The sequence below is a fragment of the Tauraco erythrolophus genome, chromosome 10, assembly GCF_009769465.1.
Source record: "Tauraco erythrolophus isolate bTauEry1 chromosome 10, bTauEry1.pri, whole genome shotgun sequence".
Classification (NCBI taxonomy): domain Eukaryota; kingdom Metazoa; phylum Chordata; class Aves; order Musophagiformes; family Musophagidae; genus Tauraco; species Tauraco erythrolophus.
Window position 1 is genome coordinate 28790526 of NC_141474.1, and position 21136 is coordinate 28811661.

At 39.9% G+C, this 21136-nt stretch overlaps 1 protein-coding gene across 1 annotated transcript in view; it reads right to left on the reverse strand.

Annotated features, from left to right (window-relative positions):
- Positions 1-20715, reverse strand: part of RAB3B (RAB3B, member RAS oncogene family) — a 51809-nt gene extending 31094 nt beyond the window's left edge. The window contains exons 1-2 of the mRNA XM_009981465.2: positions 20695-20715; positions 14331-14558 (exon numbers count right to left, since the gene is read on the reverse strand). Of these exons, the coding sequence (XP_009979767.2) occupies positions 14331-14558; positions 20695-20715 (249 nt within the window). The remainder of the gene's footprint in view (positions 1-14330; positions 14559-20694) is intronic.
- Positions 20716-21136: the final 421 nt, after the last annotated feature.

A 21136-nucleotide genomic window follows, 5' to 3' on the forward strand; every position in this document is an offset into this window, starting at 1 on the left:
CTGCTTTCCTATTCAGCTCCTTCTGCTTCCTGCAGGTAAATTGAGCCTGTATTTAACCTCTAAATTTGAAGCAATATTTCTTGTTTATTTTCATACTGGCCTTGACTGCAATATTTCATGCACAGGTATATGCTATGCCACCAATCTGTACACTGACTTCCCATAGAAATCTGTCAAAAGGTCTTCTTCGTAGCATCAGAAAGGCACCTGAGCACAGCAAGACAGATAACCTGATGGAGGCATTCACTTTGCTGTTCTGATCTAGTTAACCAGCAATCGTATCACCTTGCTCTTTCAATACCTCTGGGCTCACTTCAATTCACTTTGGTCTCTCTGAACTTGACACTATTGTATCTGCTGCTGTAAGATGCCCTCCGAAATAGAGTTTGATTTTACAATGAGCTGAACACCTTCAACTCCTGTTTCACCAGTGGAAACACACTTTTGGTCAAAACACATCTAGAAGCAGAGTGATCACTACAGCACTGTCAATTAAAAATTAGATGCAGGCTTCCAGTGAACTGTCTGAATGGAGGTGGGATAAAGTAGTCAACAAGTATATCAGTTATCTGTCAACTTTGAACTGCCGTATTTGTTAAAGCCAGAACATGCATACACATAAAAGGGATCTGCACTGATAGGCTAATAGCAAATTACTTCCTTGTGGTTTCCAGAAGGAAAACACCCCTTTCCTTTAGTCACTTTTTGCACTCTTCTCACTAAACCTACAGGAAATTTCAATAGCACCATCAAATCAATGCGGATACACAATCTGCACGCACTTAACTTCAAAAGTAGCATTACTAACTGCTTTCTAGAAGGTAAATGTTTCATGTTATCAAAATAATTCTTAAGACATATTAAATCTCATTACTCCTTGCTACTTTCAAAATTCAGTTCTCTCCCACAGCCAATCAAGAAAAATCTCTAAATAGGTTCATAGTCATCTTCTGTTCATTAAAAAAAAACGTACTTTGCAATGCTACTTTGAAGGAGGCATTCTGTAAAAGTAGAGCTGAAAAACTGAATTGTATTACAAGTTGAAAAAGCAGAAAGCATGCTGCCATTCATTTTAGTCACTTCCAAGCAATTTCATTTGAATCTGCTGAAGGCAAATTTCAGCGTAAAGTATGAAAGCTCGAGATCATCTAGTTACTAAGATGAATGCCTGTTAAATCTTCTGTTGGGACTATTGCCTTCATTTATAAAAACACAATTTCTGCTCCAACAACAGAATTAGCATACACGTCCTTACAGTCTTGCTCACAGGATCCACCAGCTCTATCTTCTTTCTTATTCCAATCTCAGATTGACGTCAGCAGCATTCACAACCTTTTGAGAACTAATTCTCCAGTTTCTACTTAATTCGATGTCTCAGAACATTTATATGACTCACAAAATTTGGTGTTGGAAGCTTCAGGGCACAAAGATGGAAAGAAATCCAAAGGGAAAAAAAGATTGTGTTTAATATAGTAAAATAATAGTAAAGAAAAAGCTGGAGAAAATAGAGTCAGGTGCTATTTTTGGCAAGAGTTCTGCGGTAAAAGAAGCGCAATTTTCTCTTTTGTTGCTCAATAAAACAAAAGAAACACAATTTTCTGTTCCATTCGTTATTCATAGCAAATGAGAAGGTCAGTCATAAAAGCGACGTCAGACATACACAATTTTGCAGCAACCTGCAAGAGTTGAGCGATACTTTGGGATCACCAAAGCAAAGAACCAAAGCATCAAGCCTCTCAACAGAGAACACTTCTTTACACAGAACACATACATCTGACTCCGGGAGAAAGCTCTTCCAGAGTCAGAAGTCCTCCTGGAAACAGCTCCAAATTACAAAAGTGAATTCAGAGTGTAATCTGTGCAGAAGTGCAAAACTTGAGAAAGACTCATTTCTGAGGAGTAGTCAGTAGGATGTAATCACTGAGGCCAATACAGATTTTGTTCTTGTAAACCCCTGTCCCTTTGCAGATACACACGCATTGTACATCCTCTGGATGAAGGGAGGACCACACACATGGGGACATGCATTCCTGATTGCACTTCACAGGGAGACAGCCTACTGCAATGCTTCCGCTCTTTCCGATGGTGGTCTCTACTTCCAAACCTGGGTCTGTGCAAGTCCACCTCTGGTAAAAAACAAACTATCCCCCTTTTTCTGAAAGAGAACACCAATTATACAAATCCCTCAAGCCTTGACACATTGTCAATTTAATACACTTACTGTTATTAATCAAGAATTTAATAGACGAGATCTTAAAATTAAGATGTCTTGGGAATCTTTTCATTTTAAAAAATTGGAGATCCAATGAGTCATGACTGAAAAAGTCACTCAGTATCTCCCTTTGAGAGACTATTTTGAACATATACTTTATTGAGCAGACGGATTCTAGCAGAACACACATGACTCACCTGTGGCATGAGGGCAATTAAATCTTTATCAATTTTTTTTTATAGCCATAAAATAAGTAGCCAAATTAGAAGTGAAAAATCTCCTGCTTCTCATATTTCCTAGGAACAGTCCCAGCATTAGCAAATATGATAGCCTGGATTTATTCTCACCTTCCTTCATGAAAAACATAATAAAAAAAGAAACCAATGCTGCAGTGCTTCTCAGACATGTAGATTATAGTTTAAAAAAAGAAAAAAAAAATAAGAGGGCCATATTGCATGGATTCTGACATTATAATCAACAAAACAAATACCACCTCTTCTCTGCCCTTGTATTAAGTGATAAAAAGCAGGTTGGTTGGTTGGATGTTTGTTTTAAAAAAAGGTCTGTTTTTTTCTAATCATCAAACTGACTGCACTGACACTCTCGCAGTTGTAGGATGACATAATATTATACATTTTGAGGGTACATTCTCAGGCAGGATAAACACCTACCATTCCAGGAACTTTGAAGATCCCAGCTGGATTAAAAGGGATGCATAGGTTTGATACTTTCAGTACCAGAGCGAATATACACCTTGTATGCAGTTACTGGAAAACAAAGTTATTAATTTCCTTCTGTTTAAGCACTTGGAATTTGTAAACGGTATGGCAGGTGACTACCTTGCCATCACTTAGCAACATCAGGCTTTGGCAAGCAACTGGAGCTACTGTGCTTCCCAGTCTCCCAGCTGTGTGGACAGGATTTCCACAGCCCACGCTGCAGATGGGAGAACTGCCACATGACTTTGAGCCAACGACGCAAAGATGCTGTTGTGACTAAGTTACAGCCAGACTGTGCAAGCACCACTGATTCGGGTGAAATTTTCCGTTAAAACAGTAAGTATATGGAAGACCAAGACCATTTCCAGATGTAGGTAAAAGACTATTCAAATCAGTTTTGCCATGACAATGGTGTGAATGATTTTTGCTGAATTTGTTCCCTTTAGATTTCTTGCAGTCTCTTGATAGAATAATAAGTAGCTCCTATGCATATTTATATCAGAATTTTAGCAGGAAATCTGAAATAATTTCAAATGTGTCCAAGATTTCAGGATGATGGCCAGAGCTTTGAACTAGCTACTGTGGAGCGGGGCATACACCACTCAGAACAGTAACAAGTACATCACGGAGGCAGAACTTTACACAGATTCTTCCCTTGGAAGAGTTTGCTTTTCCCTAAATAAATCATTAACCAGCACAAGTGAAAGGAAATGATTAATTTTACCCTTCCAACCCCCAAAGAGTCAGGGAGTACTAAAAGGTTCTCACAAATTTACTTCATTTAATATCTTTGCAGTAGTTACTTTTCCTGCATGCTGTTTTCAAGATGAAAGACATTCTTATAAAGAGAAGATCCACTTCAGCTAGGATAAGGAGCCTTAAACAGGTATGGATTTTCAGCTGTCACATAATTATAGCACAACAGTTGGAATGAGCATCAGTATAGAATTACTGTTCATCTGGAGCTCTGAATTCCTGTAATCAGCCAACCTGTTCAAGTCCCTTCTGTGCTTTACACCATGTCTCATACTTAGGAAAACAACCTAAGAAGGGGGTTTGGTGAGGAAGGATGTATAAAAACAGGCTGAGGAGCTTTGCCAAACACATACATTCCTCATTTCAGGAAGCGCTACACCCAGACACCAACCACCTCACAGGAACGCATTGGAATCCACAAGATTTTCACGCAGACTGACAGAATCTTAGAATACCTCAAGTTGGAAGGGATCATCCGCTCCAACTCACTGCTCCTTGCCAGACTTGCTAAAACTAAACGATATGACTAAGAGCAACATCCAGACGCTCCTTCAATTCTGCCAGGCACTCTGTGACAGCAGTCCCATCCCTGCAGAACCCAGCTCTCCCAGGCTTGCTGCTTGGGTCTACTCCTTGCTGCTTGCAAGCCAGCATTTATGAGCGCTGCTTCTTTGGTGTTGCTCTCCACTGTAATTAACGTAATCATTAAAGGTATTGTTTTTTTCAATTCATGGTCCTGCTCTGGTTCTACTCTAGTTTTGTGCCAGTTTTCACTCCACCCATTCGCTGGCTTCAGGGCACATCAGCACTGCACAGTGGAGTTTTCTACACAGGCCCTGACTTCACGGAGACAGAGCCAGCTCCAGAAGCGGAGACGGCACAGCTGGGTCAGCACAAACCTGTGCTTTAGCTAAATTAGGCTTGCTGCAAGCGCCCTGCTGTGCTGCAGTAAGCACAACCTTCTTGCCTTCAGGCACTTATCTCCCCTCAGTGTTTTACTGTACCGCTGAGCAGCTGGATGCACTGGGCCAGGCTTGTATGGAAGATCCTCCAGGTTTACACCAATGTAAGAGATTAGAATCACGTCTTAAAGATCCTCCTTATTTTTCTGGTAACTGTTAGCACTGTGTCTTCGGGATTGGAGATGGGAGAAAACCACTGCAAATCCAAACGCTCGATGGCATTTCAACTTCTGTACCTTAAACTGTCACTTACGTTTCTCTCTCTAATAGCGGCACACAGCCAAAACTTGCTCTCTGGCAATCACAAATAAGCTTCCACAGTCCTTCAAGCAGTTATTTCTGAAATAGCACAACATTCCCAACAACGTGCGATACAGGCTTTCAGCCTTGGCCACCTTAGAAATAACACAGGAATAAAGCAGACACAAGGCTGGACTGAAGCTGGCACTTTGTGTTCGTTCCATTAGGAACTGGAACAAACCCTGCTATGCTGCATTGCAGCAGAGAGGCAGTTTGCAGTAGTTAGAGTAAGAGAAAAGAAGTTTCATCACCCCTTCTGACCCCTAACTAGCTTTTTCACCTTCCATTTAGCCCTCTGCACCTCTACAAAAGGAGCAGAGAGCAAACCTCAAATCACAGCCTCAGTTAACCTCTGTGGGGCTGTCACCATTGTTGTAGCTGAAGTTGGTAACAACAACAGAAGTAAGTTAGAGTGCCTCTTGAGAAACTGTACAGGCATACACACGAACATGGTGAGGTCTGATTTTCTTCAGTTTTGGTAGTTCTACTCTCAGCCCTTGCTGAGCTGAGAGAGGGTAAGAGAGGCATCAACGTTAAGGTCCATTATTCCACTCTTATGCAGGAGAGACTTAGAAAATGCATTCCTTGGCTATGAGTTTCCAGTGTTGTTATTCCATGCAATCAATTGATGCACCAATGTGCTATGTCACAATCAGAATATTTCTTCTGTAAAAAGGAAACAAATAAATTTACTTCCTCTCTTTTCCCCAGTTCTTGTTCACTCTTATGCACAATTCCATTATTTCAAATTCTGTTATGACAGTACTCTGTGAGAAATATCCTTACAGTTAATGTGAAAGTATTTACAAAGGTGCTATCTGATTTCACCAAGAGCAAGCCAGGGTGCATAACACAGAACGAAGAGAAAAACTATAGGAAAAGTGGTATGGCCTTACAGAAATGTGTACAGCATGAGGCTAAAATGCACAGCAAGGAAGCAACTTAGCATTTGGTGGTAATTCCAACAGGAATGTATTTTCTAGCCTTTCAATAATGTAGGATAGTTTTAGAGTTAAAAAAAACAAATCCAAAACACATTTGATGGGAGTTATTTCTTTCTTCCCTCTGAAAAAAAAAAAAAAGACCTGCAGACCACTTAGTAAAAGACTTTCCATGGACTTATCAAAGCTGACTCATGCCAGTCGACCACAATTTGGCACTCGGAGCACTTCCTTCCTTTTAGAACTGGGAAGCGCTCAGTGCCCACCGGCAGTCGGCAGAGCAGGATGCAGTTACCATGGCACTTGAACACTCGGTGACTTCAGAACTGCCACAGCATTACCACTGGTGTAGGGACCAAAGGAGAGGAAGCAGCAGGTGGATCTTTGAATATGCACATGCAAAAGCAAAAGCAGCATTAGGGTGAATATCCTGCCTAGTAAACATTCTGCACATAGATTCCTGTATGTTCTGTTTTATTTTATCACGCTGGCTGCAAGTAAAGCAGAGCGACAGCAACACTTGATATACATCAGAAGCATACGTGCACACACATATCTACACATACCTCTCCCTCCACAACTTTACCCTCTAGCACTGGTACCCATCTGCATCGGTTTGTCAGAATGACTAACCAGAATCTGGCTGAGAAAATACCATCGTTGAGCTTTAAGTAAAACACACAATTTAATCACTTGAGTCTTACACCATATGAAGTTATTTCAGTTAATGAAGCACAGCAGCTCATAACACAGCGCATTTATCTGCTCCACTCACACCTGCTCCTCCCAAGTTTCAAACTCTCTTGCCTCCTTCTGTTTCAGTTTCTAACATAAATTCGTAGCAAAGCAATGAGTACCTGATACACGATTAGCAAACAAATGGATCAGAAGCAGAATTAGCAAAAACAAAGGACTTTTCAAACAAGATAAAAGTGCACAACAGAAGCACAGGATGGCATGTGTAAGGCAGGTAAAACACTTGGGACCAGCAGCTCCATTTGGAAGGAGGAACATCTTAGCAACACAGCATAGCCTGGGCTGTGACAGAAGCAAAGAAGGACAAACTAGGACACCTAGGATACATTTTCGGGCTGCAGTGGCCCCTGACTAAATGCAACGTGCTAAGCTGCTAGTGAAAGATATATCCATCCCCAAACAGGATTTCTTTTTTTTCCAACTTTGCCACTCTCATTAGCATTTGCTGGGCAGCCAGAACAGCTCACCAGAAATCTAGGTTGACATCAGTGCCTCCTGGTAAACGTTACATTGTTCTGCATGGGTGAGAACCTAACCAGCAAGTCGTAGGCTTCTCTGTTCCCCACACTGCAGAAGTGTGCTGCATTTTTGCCCAGTTTCTGGTGCCTCTCACCAGTGTTTCCTTCTGTCAGTCCCATACACATCCGCAGAGTCCAGTGCTGCTGTCCTCCGATACAACTACACAGCAGTTAGGTGGATCTCTGAGCACGCTGTGGTTACACCGCAGCTTCAGCACAAATTAACTACAATAACCAGATAAGAGGTCATTCTGGGGACCTGATCATTAAAAGAGAAAAAACCCAAACCCCACAGATGATTTTATGTTGTGGATAGGGAATCACCATTTTCCCTGTGCTGGAAGGATCATCACTCATTTGCCTTTCTAACAAATCAGAAGGTGCTCCAGAGATCCTTATACTACCTTCCCTCCACGTGACTGAAAATAGCTGACAGAAGTCCAGAAAAATCAGTGTTCAACATCTGGGAGCTTAGTTCATGTTGTTTAATGAATTGAGATGACATTAATTAGCTAGACAACAGGAAATAAATGACAAAATCCCCACTGCTAAACTCTTAGGCACTCCAGTTGTGCTACAGGTTACAATTTCTCACATCTGAAAATCAGGTTTTGTGGTCTTGGGTTCCTGTTTTTATCTTTAAAATCAGCCGTTCAGCCTACTCATAAGTGTTCCATAAACATGACACTGCAGTAGACCACACAATTCAGGAAAGTTATAAATGTGAATAAGCTCAGCAAATACCTATATTTTTCTTATTTGACCAAATACTTACAACACAGGTTAAGAATGTGTTCATTTGTGACAAATACCATGAGAACTCATAAATTCCACCCACTGCATTATCTCGTAACCAAACACAGTGTAACCAAGTATATTTAAATATAGAACATATCTAGTCATTATGTAGAAGATAAGACTGTGAAAGAAAATCATAATAAGGGTGATTTTGATAAGATAAGACAATTGGAAAATGTTTTGAGGCATGTGAGTCTAAGATCTTATGTAAAATGTTTACTGGAAAGTACCAAAATATCTATTCTGAATTTCTGCTGTAAAAAGCATTAAATGAAAAAGGTCAGGAGGTCAGCAACCCATTTGTCCTTTCAAAGCTTAACTGCCTTACTACATCAACTAAAGAATTTCTCTTGAAATCTTCCAAGTACTGCTTTTCCCCTACTGGACAACCACTTAACATTGGACCATTTTTCTCTAGAACTAAAGGTCCAAACCTTTGAACTATCAGCAGTTCTTAATCAACTAAAACAAACTGGCTGGACCTTGCACTTGGATACAGCATGGTACCTCTGAATGCAATATCGTAACTTTTTTCATTTTACTGAAATGCACGAAACAAGGGAAAATGCAGCATATACCTAGTAACTGCAAAGATGTAGCACAAAAAGAGATACTAAACTTTGTGGTGAGAGTAAATCCAATATTGTAAGCAGGAATAATTAGATTGAAGTTGAATTTGGCCTTCGCTGTAATATAGAGTTATAATGAGATAACAATGGGATTGAGGTGATTAACTATAAACAGAAATAAACCTTCTATGTCAACTGTTTAACTGCAAATACAGGAATTCTCTGCTCAGCAAGCTTAGGCTGTTAAATAAATTCAATTGTGAGTGGGATAAAAATAAAATCCTGGGTGGTTAGTTAAGTTTTTATTTCTCTCCATTGTATTATTCTTGCAACTCTAATCTTAAATACCATTCAGAGTGGCATGAGCACCAAGTTCTTCCCTAAACAAGAGTATTATCACTTGAGATATAACCAAGACCTTGGAATTGAATTGCAGACACTGTTATTGTATCTCTGTTCTGGTCAAATATTCTGCATTGTGTTTTAACATCAGTAGCAGTGCTTTACATCCACTCATGTCAACTGATTTTTATTCCTGGGACTCAGTAAGTCCTCAATACTGCAAGTAAGATGTAATCCTTGTCTCTCTTGCAAGGATCAACCTGTTCTTTTCATTGTCATGACTTTGACCATTTTAATTCTTTGTCTAAACAGCAAATCAGGATTTCACAACAGCTGTGAATCCACTGAGCAAAATCAGGCCCATGAGATCTTTAGAGATATCCACTGCTATTGCATCTATATATTAAATCACAGAACTCATTATCTTTTTTTAGAAACAAGTTTTGTGCAAGCATTCAAGTTTAAAGTCAGTGCTTATAAGGAACTTAGCAAAAACATGATAGGAACAGGATGCCAGGGGAATAGATGATGCTCTCATCTGAAATGCATAATTAGCTTTTGGTTAAGTGTGCAATTAACATTAAAATTTACAATCAAGTATGACAGTGTTCTAATTTTACCTCCTTCAAACGAAAGGATGAACTTAGTTACCAGTGTTGTTACTTTGAATCCCTTCCCTATTAGGCGAACTGCACAGTAACATCCTGTCATCCAAGCAACAACTGATGCAAAAAGTTTTTAAAAACACTGCCTATTTGCCTTCTGGATGGCTACACAGCTCGGGTTTTATCTTGGTTTACTTTTTTTTTTTGTTTTGCAATGTTAACTGCCGCTCAGCATAATTAGCAGTTGTCATATTTCTGCTTGTAAAGATCCCTTCCGCAAAACCAGAGTGATGTTGCTTTGCACCCTCTTCCCAGCTGTGCCTGAAAGCTGTAACCCTTATTTCAGACATCCACTACAGCTAATCTCAGATCCCTACAGGTTTCAGCAGTTAGGCCATGGAAACGTTTTTGTTAATGGGAAAGAAAAAGCTATACTCATCCTAGCAGTTTAAATCTGACAAGCAGCATCTTAAAAGAAAAATCATACTGCGGTCCAAACATGCTGTCTCCTTCTGAACATCACATCCTCTCTGCCTTTTAACCTGAAGCTAAATTTAACCTCTGCTTGCCTTTAAAAAAGGGGGTTGAAAGCAGCTTCAACTGTGACATCAGCTCCCAAACCCGGTATTTAGTTATGTTTATTATTAATCACATGTTTATGTGTTATGTATAGTATGTGCAACAAAAATGAGACTCCATTGTGTAGGGTGCCATACAAAAGTATAATGGAAGTGTAATGAAATTCCTCACACAAGGCACATATTATGTGGTATGCAAAGTGTTATGGCGTGCAAGTGTTTTGGGCTGAACACTGCCAATGATCTTCCACCAGTAAATTTCTATTACTACCCAAAGAGCTCATGGAATTAACCTGGACTGGGCCAGCATGATGGACCAGAGTTTGCCCCTCAGCAGTTAACCTCAATGCTACGTTGCTCAAGAGTTCTGCTGCTATTATTACTTACCATCATTATTACTTACCACCTATAGACACACAAGCACAGAAAAGAAGAAAAAAAAAAAAAAGAAATCTCACATTGCTCTCACCTAAAACCAAAATCACTTTTATTCATTCACCCTGCTTCCATCTGGATCTGGACAAAGTGACCTTCTCTAGCTGCTAGGCAACCTGAACACTGCATTGAGTATTAACTGTATGCATTTGCTGAGAATATAATAATGTTACCTTTGAGATTTATTTATAATAAAAATCATACCTAGCTGAAAATATAATAGCTTTGCTTCAGTAATCAGTAATTAGCAACCCTGGGAATATAAAACTGTTGGTTAAGAAAGAAGTCATCCACATGTGCACCCCAAATGCAGAGAGATACTATAAATTGGCTCCTTACAAATATATCATGAGGGAGATGTTTTATATGAAAGTATTATTACAGATGGCAGAGGCATAAAAGAATTCTAATGCACGAATTACATTTATGTAGATATTAGAACATCTACATAATATAGGATTATATTTACATAATATATTTACATAAGTAATGTTTTAAATTAGAAACGTTTAAATTACCAAACCTCATCCAACTACAAATTGAACTTTCTCAGTAAAAGTCATTTATTCAATTTACATAAAGCCACCATTCCTAAACAAGAGAGAAAACACTTGAAGCTAAACCACAGTCAACTGATCTCAGAGTTCTTTAATAAAAGAAAAAAAAAATCTATGAAACATTATTTCACACCATCTGGACCATTTTACTGTTTTGTTCTCTGGCAACTATCATTCTAACTTAGAAAGACCATGAATACCTTTGCCATGTCCCATGCCTCTCAAACTCATGATATTCTCCTTTCAAGTCTCTGAAAAGCAGGTAATTTCCTGGACTGCTAGCTCACTAGTGTAACTGATAGGAATTTATTAAAATACCAATTTGGGCGATTGAGGTGTTAATGTCTTCAAAGCAAGAGGCCCACTAATGACATCAAAATTGAACAAAGCGGCACTCTTTTTTGATCATTACATCCAACAGCTTGTCAAATCTGGAATCACAAAATACAGACTTCCTCAAACTCAGCACAAACACAAAAGCTAAATCTCCAGCTTAAAAACACTCATCAATTTCTACCGGAGATATTAACCATGAGACAGGTCAGAAAGACATTTACTGACACGACACACTGTTAGTCTTTACGTGCAGCTGCTTGGCAGTTGAAGCAGTGTGAATTTTTCTTAGCTTTAAGAAAAACCCAAGGAGCTCTTTGTAGCTGGGGTCCTACACCCAAATATTCTGCTCTTCTGTTCAACACAGGCGAAAGTCAATGTAGAAAGTCCCAACGATCACTCATCTCTCTGGATCACAGCACAACAGTAGCAACTTCCCCCCTGCCTTGAGATTCGTAGGACACAAACCAAGGTTATTTGTCCACAGCCCTTCACCACTTCCAGTCTGCCACAGCTGCATACACTTAAGAACTCCACAAGCACCCATGAACTGAAAGAGACCTGGCTCCATGGAGCAGAGAACATTAGAGGTTCCTAGAAGTGCTCCTCTCTGGATTTTGTAGACATTTGAAGTGCTTAATTTAAACACTTTAAACTTCTTCACTTAGTTTCACGTTAGTTTCACATTAAGTCTGATTCAGGTAGGACTAACATCAAGCTTAGGGGGAGCACAATCAAAAAAAAAAAAATCAACATAACTGGAAAGTTGTAAGTGAAAGCAAAGTCCTCAATGGAGCCACAGAGTCCCACGCTCACAGAAACTCAATAGCAGCTGTAATTAATTTTAAAAAGTAAATGGAAGACAGGTATGCAAGAAAACTCTTCCTTCCTGCACATAGGAACACACAGTTCTGGTATGCTAATGGCCTCCACTACTACTACATGTACCCCAAAGAATACATTGAAATTACAACTTTAGTCTCAGGACAAGCAGGAGGGAAACAAGTTCAAACACTGTTTTTTATAGAGGTACACAATTAATATTTTTAAGGTCTTTAAATCATGATTCACATCAGGGATCCATGCAAGGTGCTCAGAAAGAGAGAAGAATGCAAGTCACTCTAGAAACTGTCAAACACCTACATGAAACTTTTATTGAAAATAAACTTTAAATCAACAGTGTTGTTGGTAACTCCAATATTGCAGGTCCTATAGATAGCACCCTCTGAGGAATCCACCTGACGTCTTTTTTCATAAGAAGTTTAAGGTTATTAAAGTCGTCTTCCCCCCCAAAGCCTTCAAACAGATTTAATTAAAATTATTGCTTAATTCATTAAAAAAAAAAAAACAACACACAAATATTTCATGGTGCCTTCTGCATTGTTTTTATACAACTTATTAGAGAATTTCATGTTCCAAGATTAAGAAGGACAAACTGGATAGAAATCAACCTTAGTTGCTTACAGGGCCTGAAGCCGAAATATTCTTACTACCTAAACCCTAAATTAAATCAAACAGGTTCATGTCAGGTTATCTACATTAGTTTCAATGCCAGAATTTTGCAACATGAAAAAGATCTTTTATTAAATAATTTGTTGTACCTTGTACCCAATAACACAGAAATAAAATGAATCGTATTGTTGCAATAAAAAAAACAATTAAAAAATTCCTCATTTTAGATTCTCACTATTTTATTGTGACTATTCAAGATCATCACAACAAGTAAAAAACCCCAAAGTGATTACTATAACATTACATTTAAATGCAATAATTAAAGATTAATTATAAATAAAATGTATATAGATCAATTAGAAAACTATGGTCTTAGCTGGGGCAGGATTTGGGTAGAAATGCTGTACAGTTTCAACTCATCTTCAAGTCCGAACTTTAGGCTTAAGTTGTGTGAGAAACCACTAAGTAGGCAGCTACTTCGAGTTGGTAAGTTAACTCCTTCGAAATTGTTTATGAGAATATTAGCCTCATATCTTCTATCTGAGATCTCTTCTTTTAATGCAAAACAGAAGAGAACCACCGTGCTAACTAGAAGTTCAGTTGGAGCCCCATGGTACTTTAAAACACAGCAATCTGAGCCTAGGTTTTTTTAAACACACTGAGTTATTCACTGGGACACAGAGGGTTTAAGCACTATCAGGGTAAATTGCATTTGCACTGTAGGGTTTAAGTCATTTGCCAGCACGTAGAATAAAAGAAAACACTTGCTTTCCATAAAAAGGAACATCACGAGCTACTGACAGTTGCTTACCATTGGTCCTTCACTCTGCAGCTTAGGAATTTTTTTTTTTTTTTTTTGAATGGCTAAGATGCTGCAATTGGAAAAGGCTGAAGAGATCCCACGACTGCATGTTTGAGCAGAGGGAGCCTCCAGCTTACCTGCACAAGTTCTTTTCTCATTTGATTTACCAAGAAGTCGTGTCAGCAGAGGTGGTTTGAAGCATACCTCTGTCTTCCCCCTGAGGAATCCTGGATGGACGAAGTGAGCTGGCTTGGTGCTGCTGCCTGGGCACAGGAGTTGCAGGAATATACAAGTATCTCATTTGAAGGACATAAGCTGATAGAAGAAGCTACGCCTAGAGTTCACTGATCAAGCACTCACTGAATTTGTTCACCTACTAGTGCTCACTCAAAAGATGTTAACAAAGGGCTCCAGACCTGCTTTGGGTTTGTTTCAGTTGAATACTACACCGACTCCCGAGAACATAGAGCAGCTGCTTAAGACCACGTCAGGAGTCCCACTAGTTGAGTGAGACAGCAATACAAGGAAAATTTACTCAGCTGTGCTGCAGGGATACAAACGAGACAGCCACATAAAACTTAAGAACAACCAAAATCTACATTAATCCAAAAATCTATTTCCAAACAAGCTATTTTTTACCATCATTATCTTTACTGAGACTAAAATAAAGCATTTTTGAAAACACTGGCACTTACCCAAATCTGCAGCTTCACCCGCTTGTCATTCCTGTAAACTGTTTTCACTTTGAAGTCAATTCCCACTGTGCTAACGAAGGCCGGTGTGAAAGTGTCATCGGCGTATCTGAAGAGGAAGGATGTTTTACCCACGCTGCTGTTGCCAATGATCAGGAGTTTGAACATGTAATCAAAATTTTGATCCGAAGTATCCTTCTGCCTGTATCTGGCATCTGTTACTGAAGCCATCTAAGAAAATGACAAATATTGAAAAAGAACAGATTTAAGAGCAGTTCAGCATTTGTTTTTCTTAACTGTGTACCATATGTTTATCTTATCTCTCTTCTTTCTAATATGACAACCACTATATCTGCTGAATAAAGAGCAACACACCCTGAAATCTTCTTTTAAATCCTGACTTTAAATGTCTATTAGCCACTTGCACCGGTAAGATTTCTAAACCCAAGAAATACACCTGTTGCACTGCTTTGTGTTCAAAAGAATAACAGATGGCTATTGCAGATTGTTCAAATACTAGTGGGGAAACAACATTCTTTACTCCTGTGGCAGGGTGCCACTTCTGTTGCTCCAATTAACTGTGGTACTGCAACCAAGAACTAAAACCTTTGACAGTGCATCCCACTACGCAATTCATTAAGCAGCCTCAAAGGCAGGTAAACCTAAATAATTCCTTTTATGACTACTAGGGAAAATTTGCATTTCTAGCACATGCACGACCACCATTTTATCCTTAGAAAAGTTCTGTCCTCAACATTTATAGGAAGGGGAAAAAAAAAAAAGCCACGGGAGAAGATGAAACATCAGGAATTTCAACTGACAACTTTGAATCCATCCAATACCTAGCTACTCTCGAGAGTACAATTAAAATAAACAGCACCTGCATAAAACATGACAGCTCAGCGGGGCTGCAGGCAGCACTTGGAACAGATAAAATATCCCTTTTGATTATGAGGGAAGCAAAAGCTGGGGACGTTAGTAAGGTGAGGAGGAAGGAGGATGCAGCCTCAGAGATCTTTCCTTCTCTTGTGACCCTGAATTGGATTCAGAAACCAAAAAGTCACTGCGCAATCTGAAATACCGAGACGGGTGGAACTCATGGAGTGGCCCTGGCTGCTTTAACATATGCAGCTCAGACACTCCGTGGGAGAAAGCAAGCCCCTCATTTTTCATCTCTGTTTGTACAGAGCAGAAGACAACTACACAGACCAAATTACTACATAGAGGAGAAAAAGGAAACTTTTTACCTTTTAACAGATATACCACACTTTTCATCTGTAATGCTGTTTTAAAATCTACCTCATTTCAAACAAGCAAAGGTCTCGGCTCCTTATAACCAGTCAGGGGGTTGTGCAAACTGGGGCACTAACAGCATAGCTCCAAGTAGCAGCTGCTCCTCCACCAAACTAGGACATGGGCTACTTGTGTGAAGTGTTAGAAAGTACTGAGTGGAGACAAAAGTCTCGTCTTCCCCTGGTGTCCAAAGAAGTAAGTTAATGTTCCCCTGAACTCAGATTCATGGGCATCTCTGGGAACAAAACTCTCACCAATGTCTACTCTCACCATGTGACCAAATACTTTCCTTCTCAGCAATTCTCACCTGCACACAGGACATTACTCACTCACTGAAAAAAAACTAAACAAAACAAACAGTGCAAAACTCACTGTAGTTACACAGCTGTAAACCAAAATGCTGTCCAAAGACAATTTAAATTGGCATGACGATTTAACTTAAATTCCCAACAGAGAGGAAATAAACCAGAACCAACCCAGTTTAAACTTCAGTAAAATATGAATGACAGTTTATCTCCACCTGAACACATGCCACTTTCTCACACAGAAACGGGCTGGTGCAGAAGACATTCCGTTCACAGATTGCATTAACAAGGACAGTTTCTGAAGAACTTTATTTGTAGCTTGACAGTCAACATCTGCACTGAATGCAGTAAAATCTTCCCACAAGTGATTCTCTGTGTGACACAACACAATTCTGACACACACTCTTCTGAACTTCAGCTGCTATTCTGTAAGACTACAGTCCTTTGCAAGCACTCCAGAAAACTCAAGTACAAATTTTCTTCTCACCAGTGTATCAGAAAAGGACTCTTCTTATGCTTTGTGGTTCATAAGGGGAATTTCTAAAACGAAGAATTCAACATCCAACTGACTTCGACAAACACACTCAGGCCAATGAGCTCACTGCCTCAATTTAAATGTTACAAATCTCAGCTGAAAAAAATTATGAATCCAGGTGATTAGTTGATTTGTACCATCACCCGGCTGGAAGACAGTAAGTTCTCTATTTGAGTAATTTATCTTCCTCATACACATACATAACTTCCACAAATCCCCCTGAGAACACGTGCTGAGAAGAAAGAAAATTTAAAAATCTCTACTTCTCTATTCCACTCACAGAGGCTGGAAAAAAGTGAGATGCCCTCATCACTTGAAGCCTGGTCATTTAAAGATTCAGAGGCAGACCTTTAACAAAGAAGTATCCCACTAATCATACAGGAATCGATATCTTCTTCCTACCCCTGCCTTCGCAGAATCCGCCAGCATGCTCCAAGCTGATCTTTTAAATGAAACACTGCTGCTCCTATTAACCCCCCTAGATTGCTATAATCAAAAGTCTACCTGGCTACAAATGCGACTTTCAGATCTCAGTCAAAAAAGCAATTACAGAATGTGGCCAGCCAGAGCAGCTTTGTCAGAAGCACAATGCAGAAAACAAGATCAAACGATACTCGCGCAGAACGCGGGGCTGTTGTCATAGAAGCACACTCCTCGCTGCCCTGCGCGTGCCTCTGTGCGACGCTGAAGATGCTGCAGGACGGCTCCTTCAATCATTAGAGGCAGCGTTGGAGCACAACAATTTCAAAGAGAATTCCATCCTCTTGCTTAAATTTGACTTTTTCCTTTCCCCTCCTCTGGTCAATAGAGGGAAACTGAAAGGACTTTAGCACTAATTAGTGATTACTCCTCTGATTGCAGATCATTACTAAAGCTGTACTCCACCAGCACTCGGGCTGAACGCATGCACAGGGCTGCCTCTGAATTTGTGCTTGAATCCTGAAGCCAGGAACCAGCAGACTTTTTCTCTCAGTTCTCTTCTCCTCCCCTCCCTTCCTCTTCCCCACTTCTTGTCCCACCCCTGCTCCAAGCGCTCCCTAGTCGTCCGTCCTGAGGACCCTGCAGAGAGCTAGTTCAGAGAACAGAGAGATCCCAGATAAAAATAAATCCTCCCACAACTTTTCCTGTTTTTCAGGGCTGTTTTTAAAGTTAGTTCAGTTCCTGATCCAGCATAGCTGAGAGAGACAAGCAGAGGGGACCGAGCAGTGGGAAGCGATGGCAGTTGCTATGCTACTGAGAGAAAGGTCCACAAAACCACATCTCCTGCGGGCCCTCAGCACCTGGCAGAGATTCAGCATCAGAGGGAACAGGCGACAACGTGCCGATGTTGGGCAGCTCCCGTCCAACTCATCAGAACAGCTCGTGCAGTCATCGCGCCCAGAGGATTTTATTCCCTCCTTGGTGGAAGGACATTGAGCTGGCAGTGTACGCAGCTACATACGCTCTTTGCTTAGGATGACTCCAAATCCAGCAGCATCTCTGCTGTACAAGGACACGCAGACTAACTAGCGTTTTCTTACAGAAGACCAAGTCAAATATGACTGGCACATAGAGTGCAAAAGAGAGGCTTGTGACTGTTTCCATTTTGACTGCCTTGGAATAATCCTCAAGAAAATACCTATACAGGAAAGATTTAGCTGCATTACAGAAAACCTGTTACACAGGAGAAGAAAAAGCTGCCAATTGGATTGTCCTTGAGAACACTTCAGTATAAGACCTCGCATCTTTTAGTTCTTCGTCTGGGTAGCCCACTTGCTTGTAGCTAAGAGCGTACTAATATTGACAACGTTTTCCCCATATGTTGCCCAAAGATGTTGTGGATGCCCCATCCCTGAGGTGTTCAAGGCCAGGGTGGATGAGGCTTTGGGCAATCTGGTGTAGTGAAGGGTGTCCCTGCCCATGGCAGGGGGGTTGGAACTACATGATCTTTCATCATCAGGTCCCTTCCAACCCTAACCATTCTATGATTCTATGATATGCTTTAGCAATGGGAACAAGGTCTCAAACACGTCTGCTTCCAACCAGCTTTGTAAGAATAGGCAGTTACGTAGCTATGATATACCTTATTACATCCCTATTGAGGAAAAAGCCTGCAGCACGAGTTTGTCTTTTATTAGACAGAGAAACCACATAGGAGGAGGATGCTACAAACACTCTAAAGCAATAAAAAAATTAATCAGAGCTTATTAGCCACCAAATAATATGTTCCTCAGTCAAGGTGGCTCTCCTGCCTTTATTTTCTATTTTGGTCTAATGAAGTTTGAAAAAAAAAAAAAGCTTATCACCCTAAGACACCTCCATGGGAAACCAGCCTTCACTGCTTTCAGTGCTCACTGAAATGTGTCATATAGATGGCTCCACACATCTGTGCTCTTTAATTTGTGACCAACATCATGGTGAAGAATCAAATTGTTTTCTAGTGCAACACAAACCGTCAAAGTCTTACTGCTCTTACAAATGACCACTAAAAGTGGTCGCTGCAGCCCCTATTCTGCAGCATTAACTGCCTAGACACAACTTCAGTGAAAAGGAGTACATGAACTGCCTAAAACTGATGGTGATGGCTAGAAATCAACTGGTATATCTCACCATCCATTTATTTCCAGAAAAAAAAAAAAAATCAGGTCAACTTCAAGTCTTTTCAGCCCTTATGGTTTGGCTGTTCTTGTCTATCCTCTCACAGACAAGAAACAATACATCTGATCATTACCTATAAACTTTAGGCATCTCTGTATTAGCAACCGGATGAGTCTGTTTCCACATCCCGTTCTCTCTCACAACATTGCAAGGAAGAAGTTTGAATTTGGAAGAGTCTCCTTGTCTGCTGTCAGTCACTCCAGTTAACCATGAAACATGGTCACACTGAGAGAACTTATACTTCAAAGTACACACTAAGACATACTCGCAATTTCAACTTCTTATGAATCTATGTATTCTGTGTATTACGAGTTTTGTGCATTTCTAACAGTAAAAACATCTTTTAATGTTCCTCACTGCTTTATATTTAAGGCCCAACCTGAAATTTACTACATATGTTTTGTGTTATATAGGATCAATGACAACTTAAATGTGACTGTTTAACTGTTTCATCATCATCCACCAGCATACACACATTTCTTTTATCAGGCAGATGAGAAGATGGGGGTGAAATCACTCCTCTATATGTCTAAGAGCCAAAGATCTGAAGACAGCATGCTATTCCAGACTGGTCCAGCCTTGGGGTGTGCGTGTTCAGCAGCTAAGCCTCTGCTGCTTCTCCTGACATACTATTTCACTGCATTACAGAGCTATCAATGTTAAACCATTCCTTTATTTCAGAGCCCAAACTTCTTACTTCCATTTTAGTGTTCCAGTGCTCAAGATCAGCCAACAGAGAAAAACTAAGAAGCAAATGACTATCAGTCTAGAAGAAGTGGTAACAGCAGGTAACAAGGGAAGGGGCACAGTCACAAACACAGCTGTACCTGTTAGACTCCTGGCTATCCATAGGCACTGAGGAGTGTGGAAGGAAGAAAAGAGATTAGTAGACACACATTTGGTGAAAGCAGAAATAGTGAGGCTAAATAAAGGTAGAAGTTTTTAAAAAAAAACGCGTACATAGTGCTAAAGTCAACATGTTGTGCTAAAGTCAAACAGATCACACTCGTGCCAAGGCTCTTATAGAAACGTAGGATAGGAGCGTTGTAGACAGCTCTGAAGATGCTAAAAGACTGTCGAAGCTATTCTGTAAGTTATGTGGTAGGAAGACAAAAAAGTAGCTAAACCAGAAGATTTTTTCATCTCTAATATTTACAGCTGAGTAATCCATGAGAGACATTACTGACATGCAGTGTAACTTCTTTTCAAGAGCTAATACCTTATGGTTTTTTCCCCCCAAAGAGTCTTAAAAAGTGCACCTACATTAAAAACATTCTAGTTCACAAATTACACATCTATGTCAATTTTCTATTACAAAAACTCACTCCTTTATGTGCTCCATCATCTGAAAAAATATTTTTGTTTTTCTTTTTCGGGAATTAAATTAAATCCTGAATCAGATTTCTATCAAGTAATGGAATTTTGTTACAGCCAATGTGTGCTGTCCTAAGAATAAAGCTCATAAAGGAAACAAGGCCGTGACCTTAAGAAGTCTTACACAAATGCAGTACTGCAAGAGAGATTTATCAGAAGCAGAAAACATAGCATGAGCAAGTAACACAACTGCTAATAAATATTGGAAGCAAGTGATAGTTACCAATTTAGATCTATAATCCATGAGAAAGATGGAGGCTTTGCTGTGAGTATATGAATCAAGAGAGCAGTCACACTGTTGAACCTGCAGCGTAGAAGCAAAAGGATTACAACGTTTACGATCTAGATGGATAATGAGAATATTATGTAAGGGACTAATGGATAGGCAGGTTAGACTGTGAACACACACTGCTGTGTAAAGGTCTGAGCTGCCTTCACGGGAGGTAAAGGAGAAAGTCCCGTAGCATATCAAAAGAATACAAACAGTGCTCAAGTTAGTGACAGATATTTTGAGGCATCAGTTTAAAATTTATTAGAGAGAGATTATCTAGATTAATCTAAAATAAAGGTTCTAGATAAATCCTACAAGTGGATGAGAAACCTCAGCCAGGCATCATTACACCTAAATGGAACCAAGGAGCAGCTGAAATACATCTGTATACATT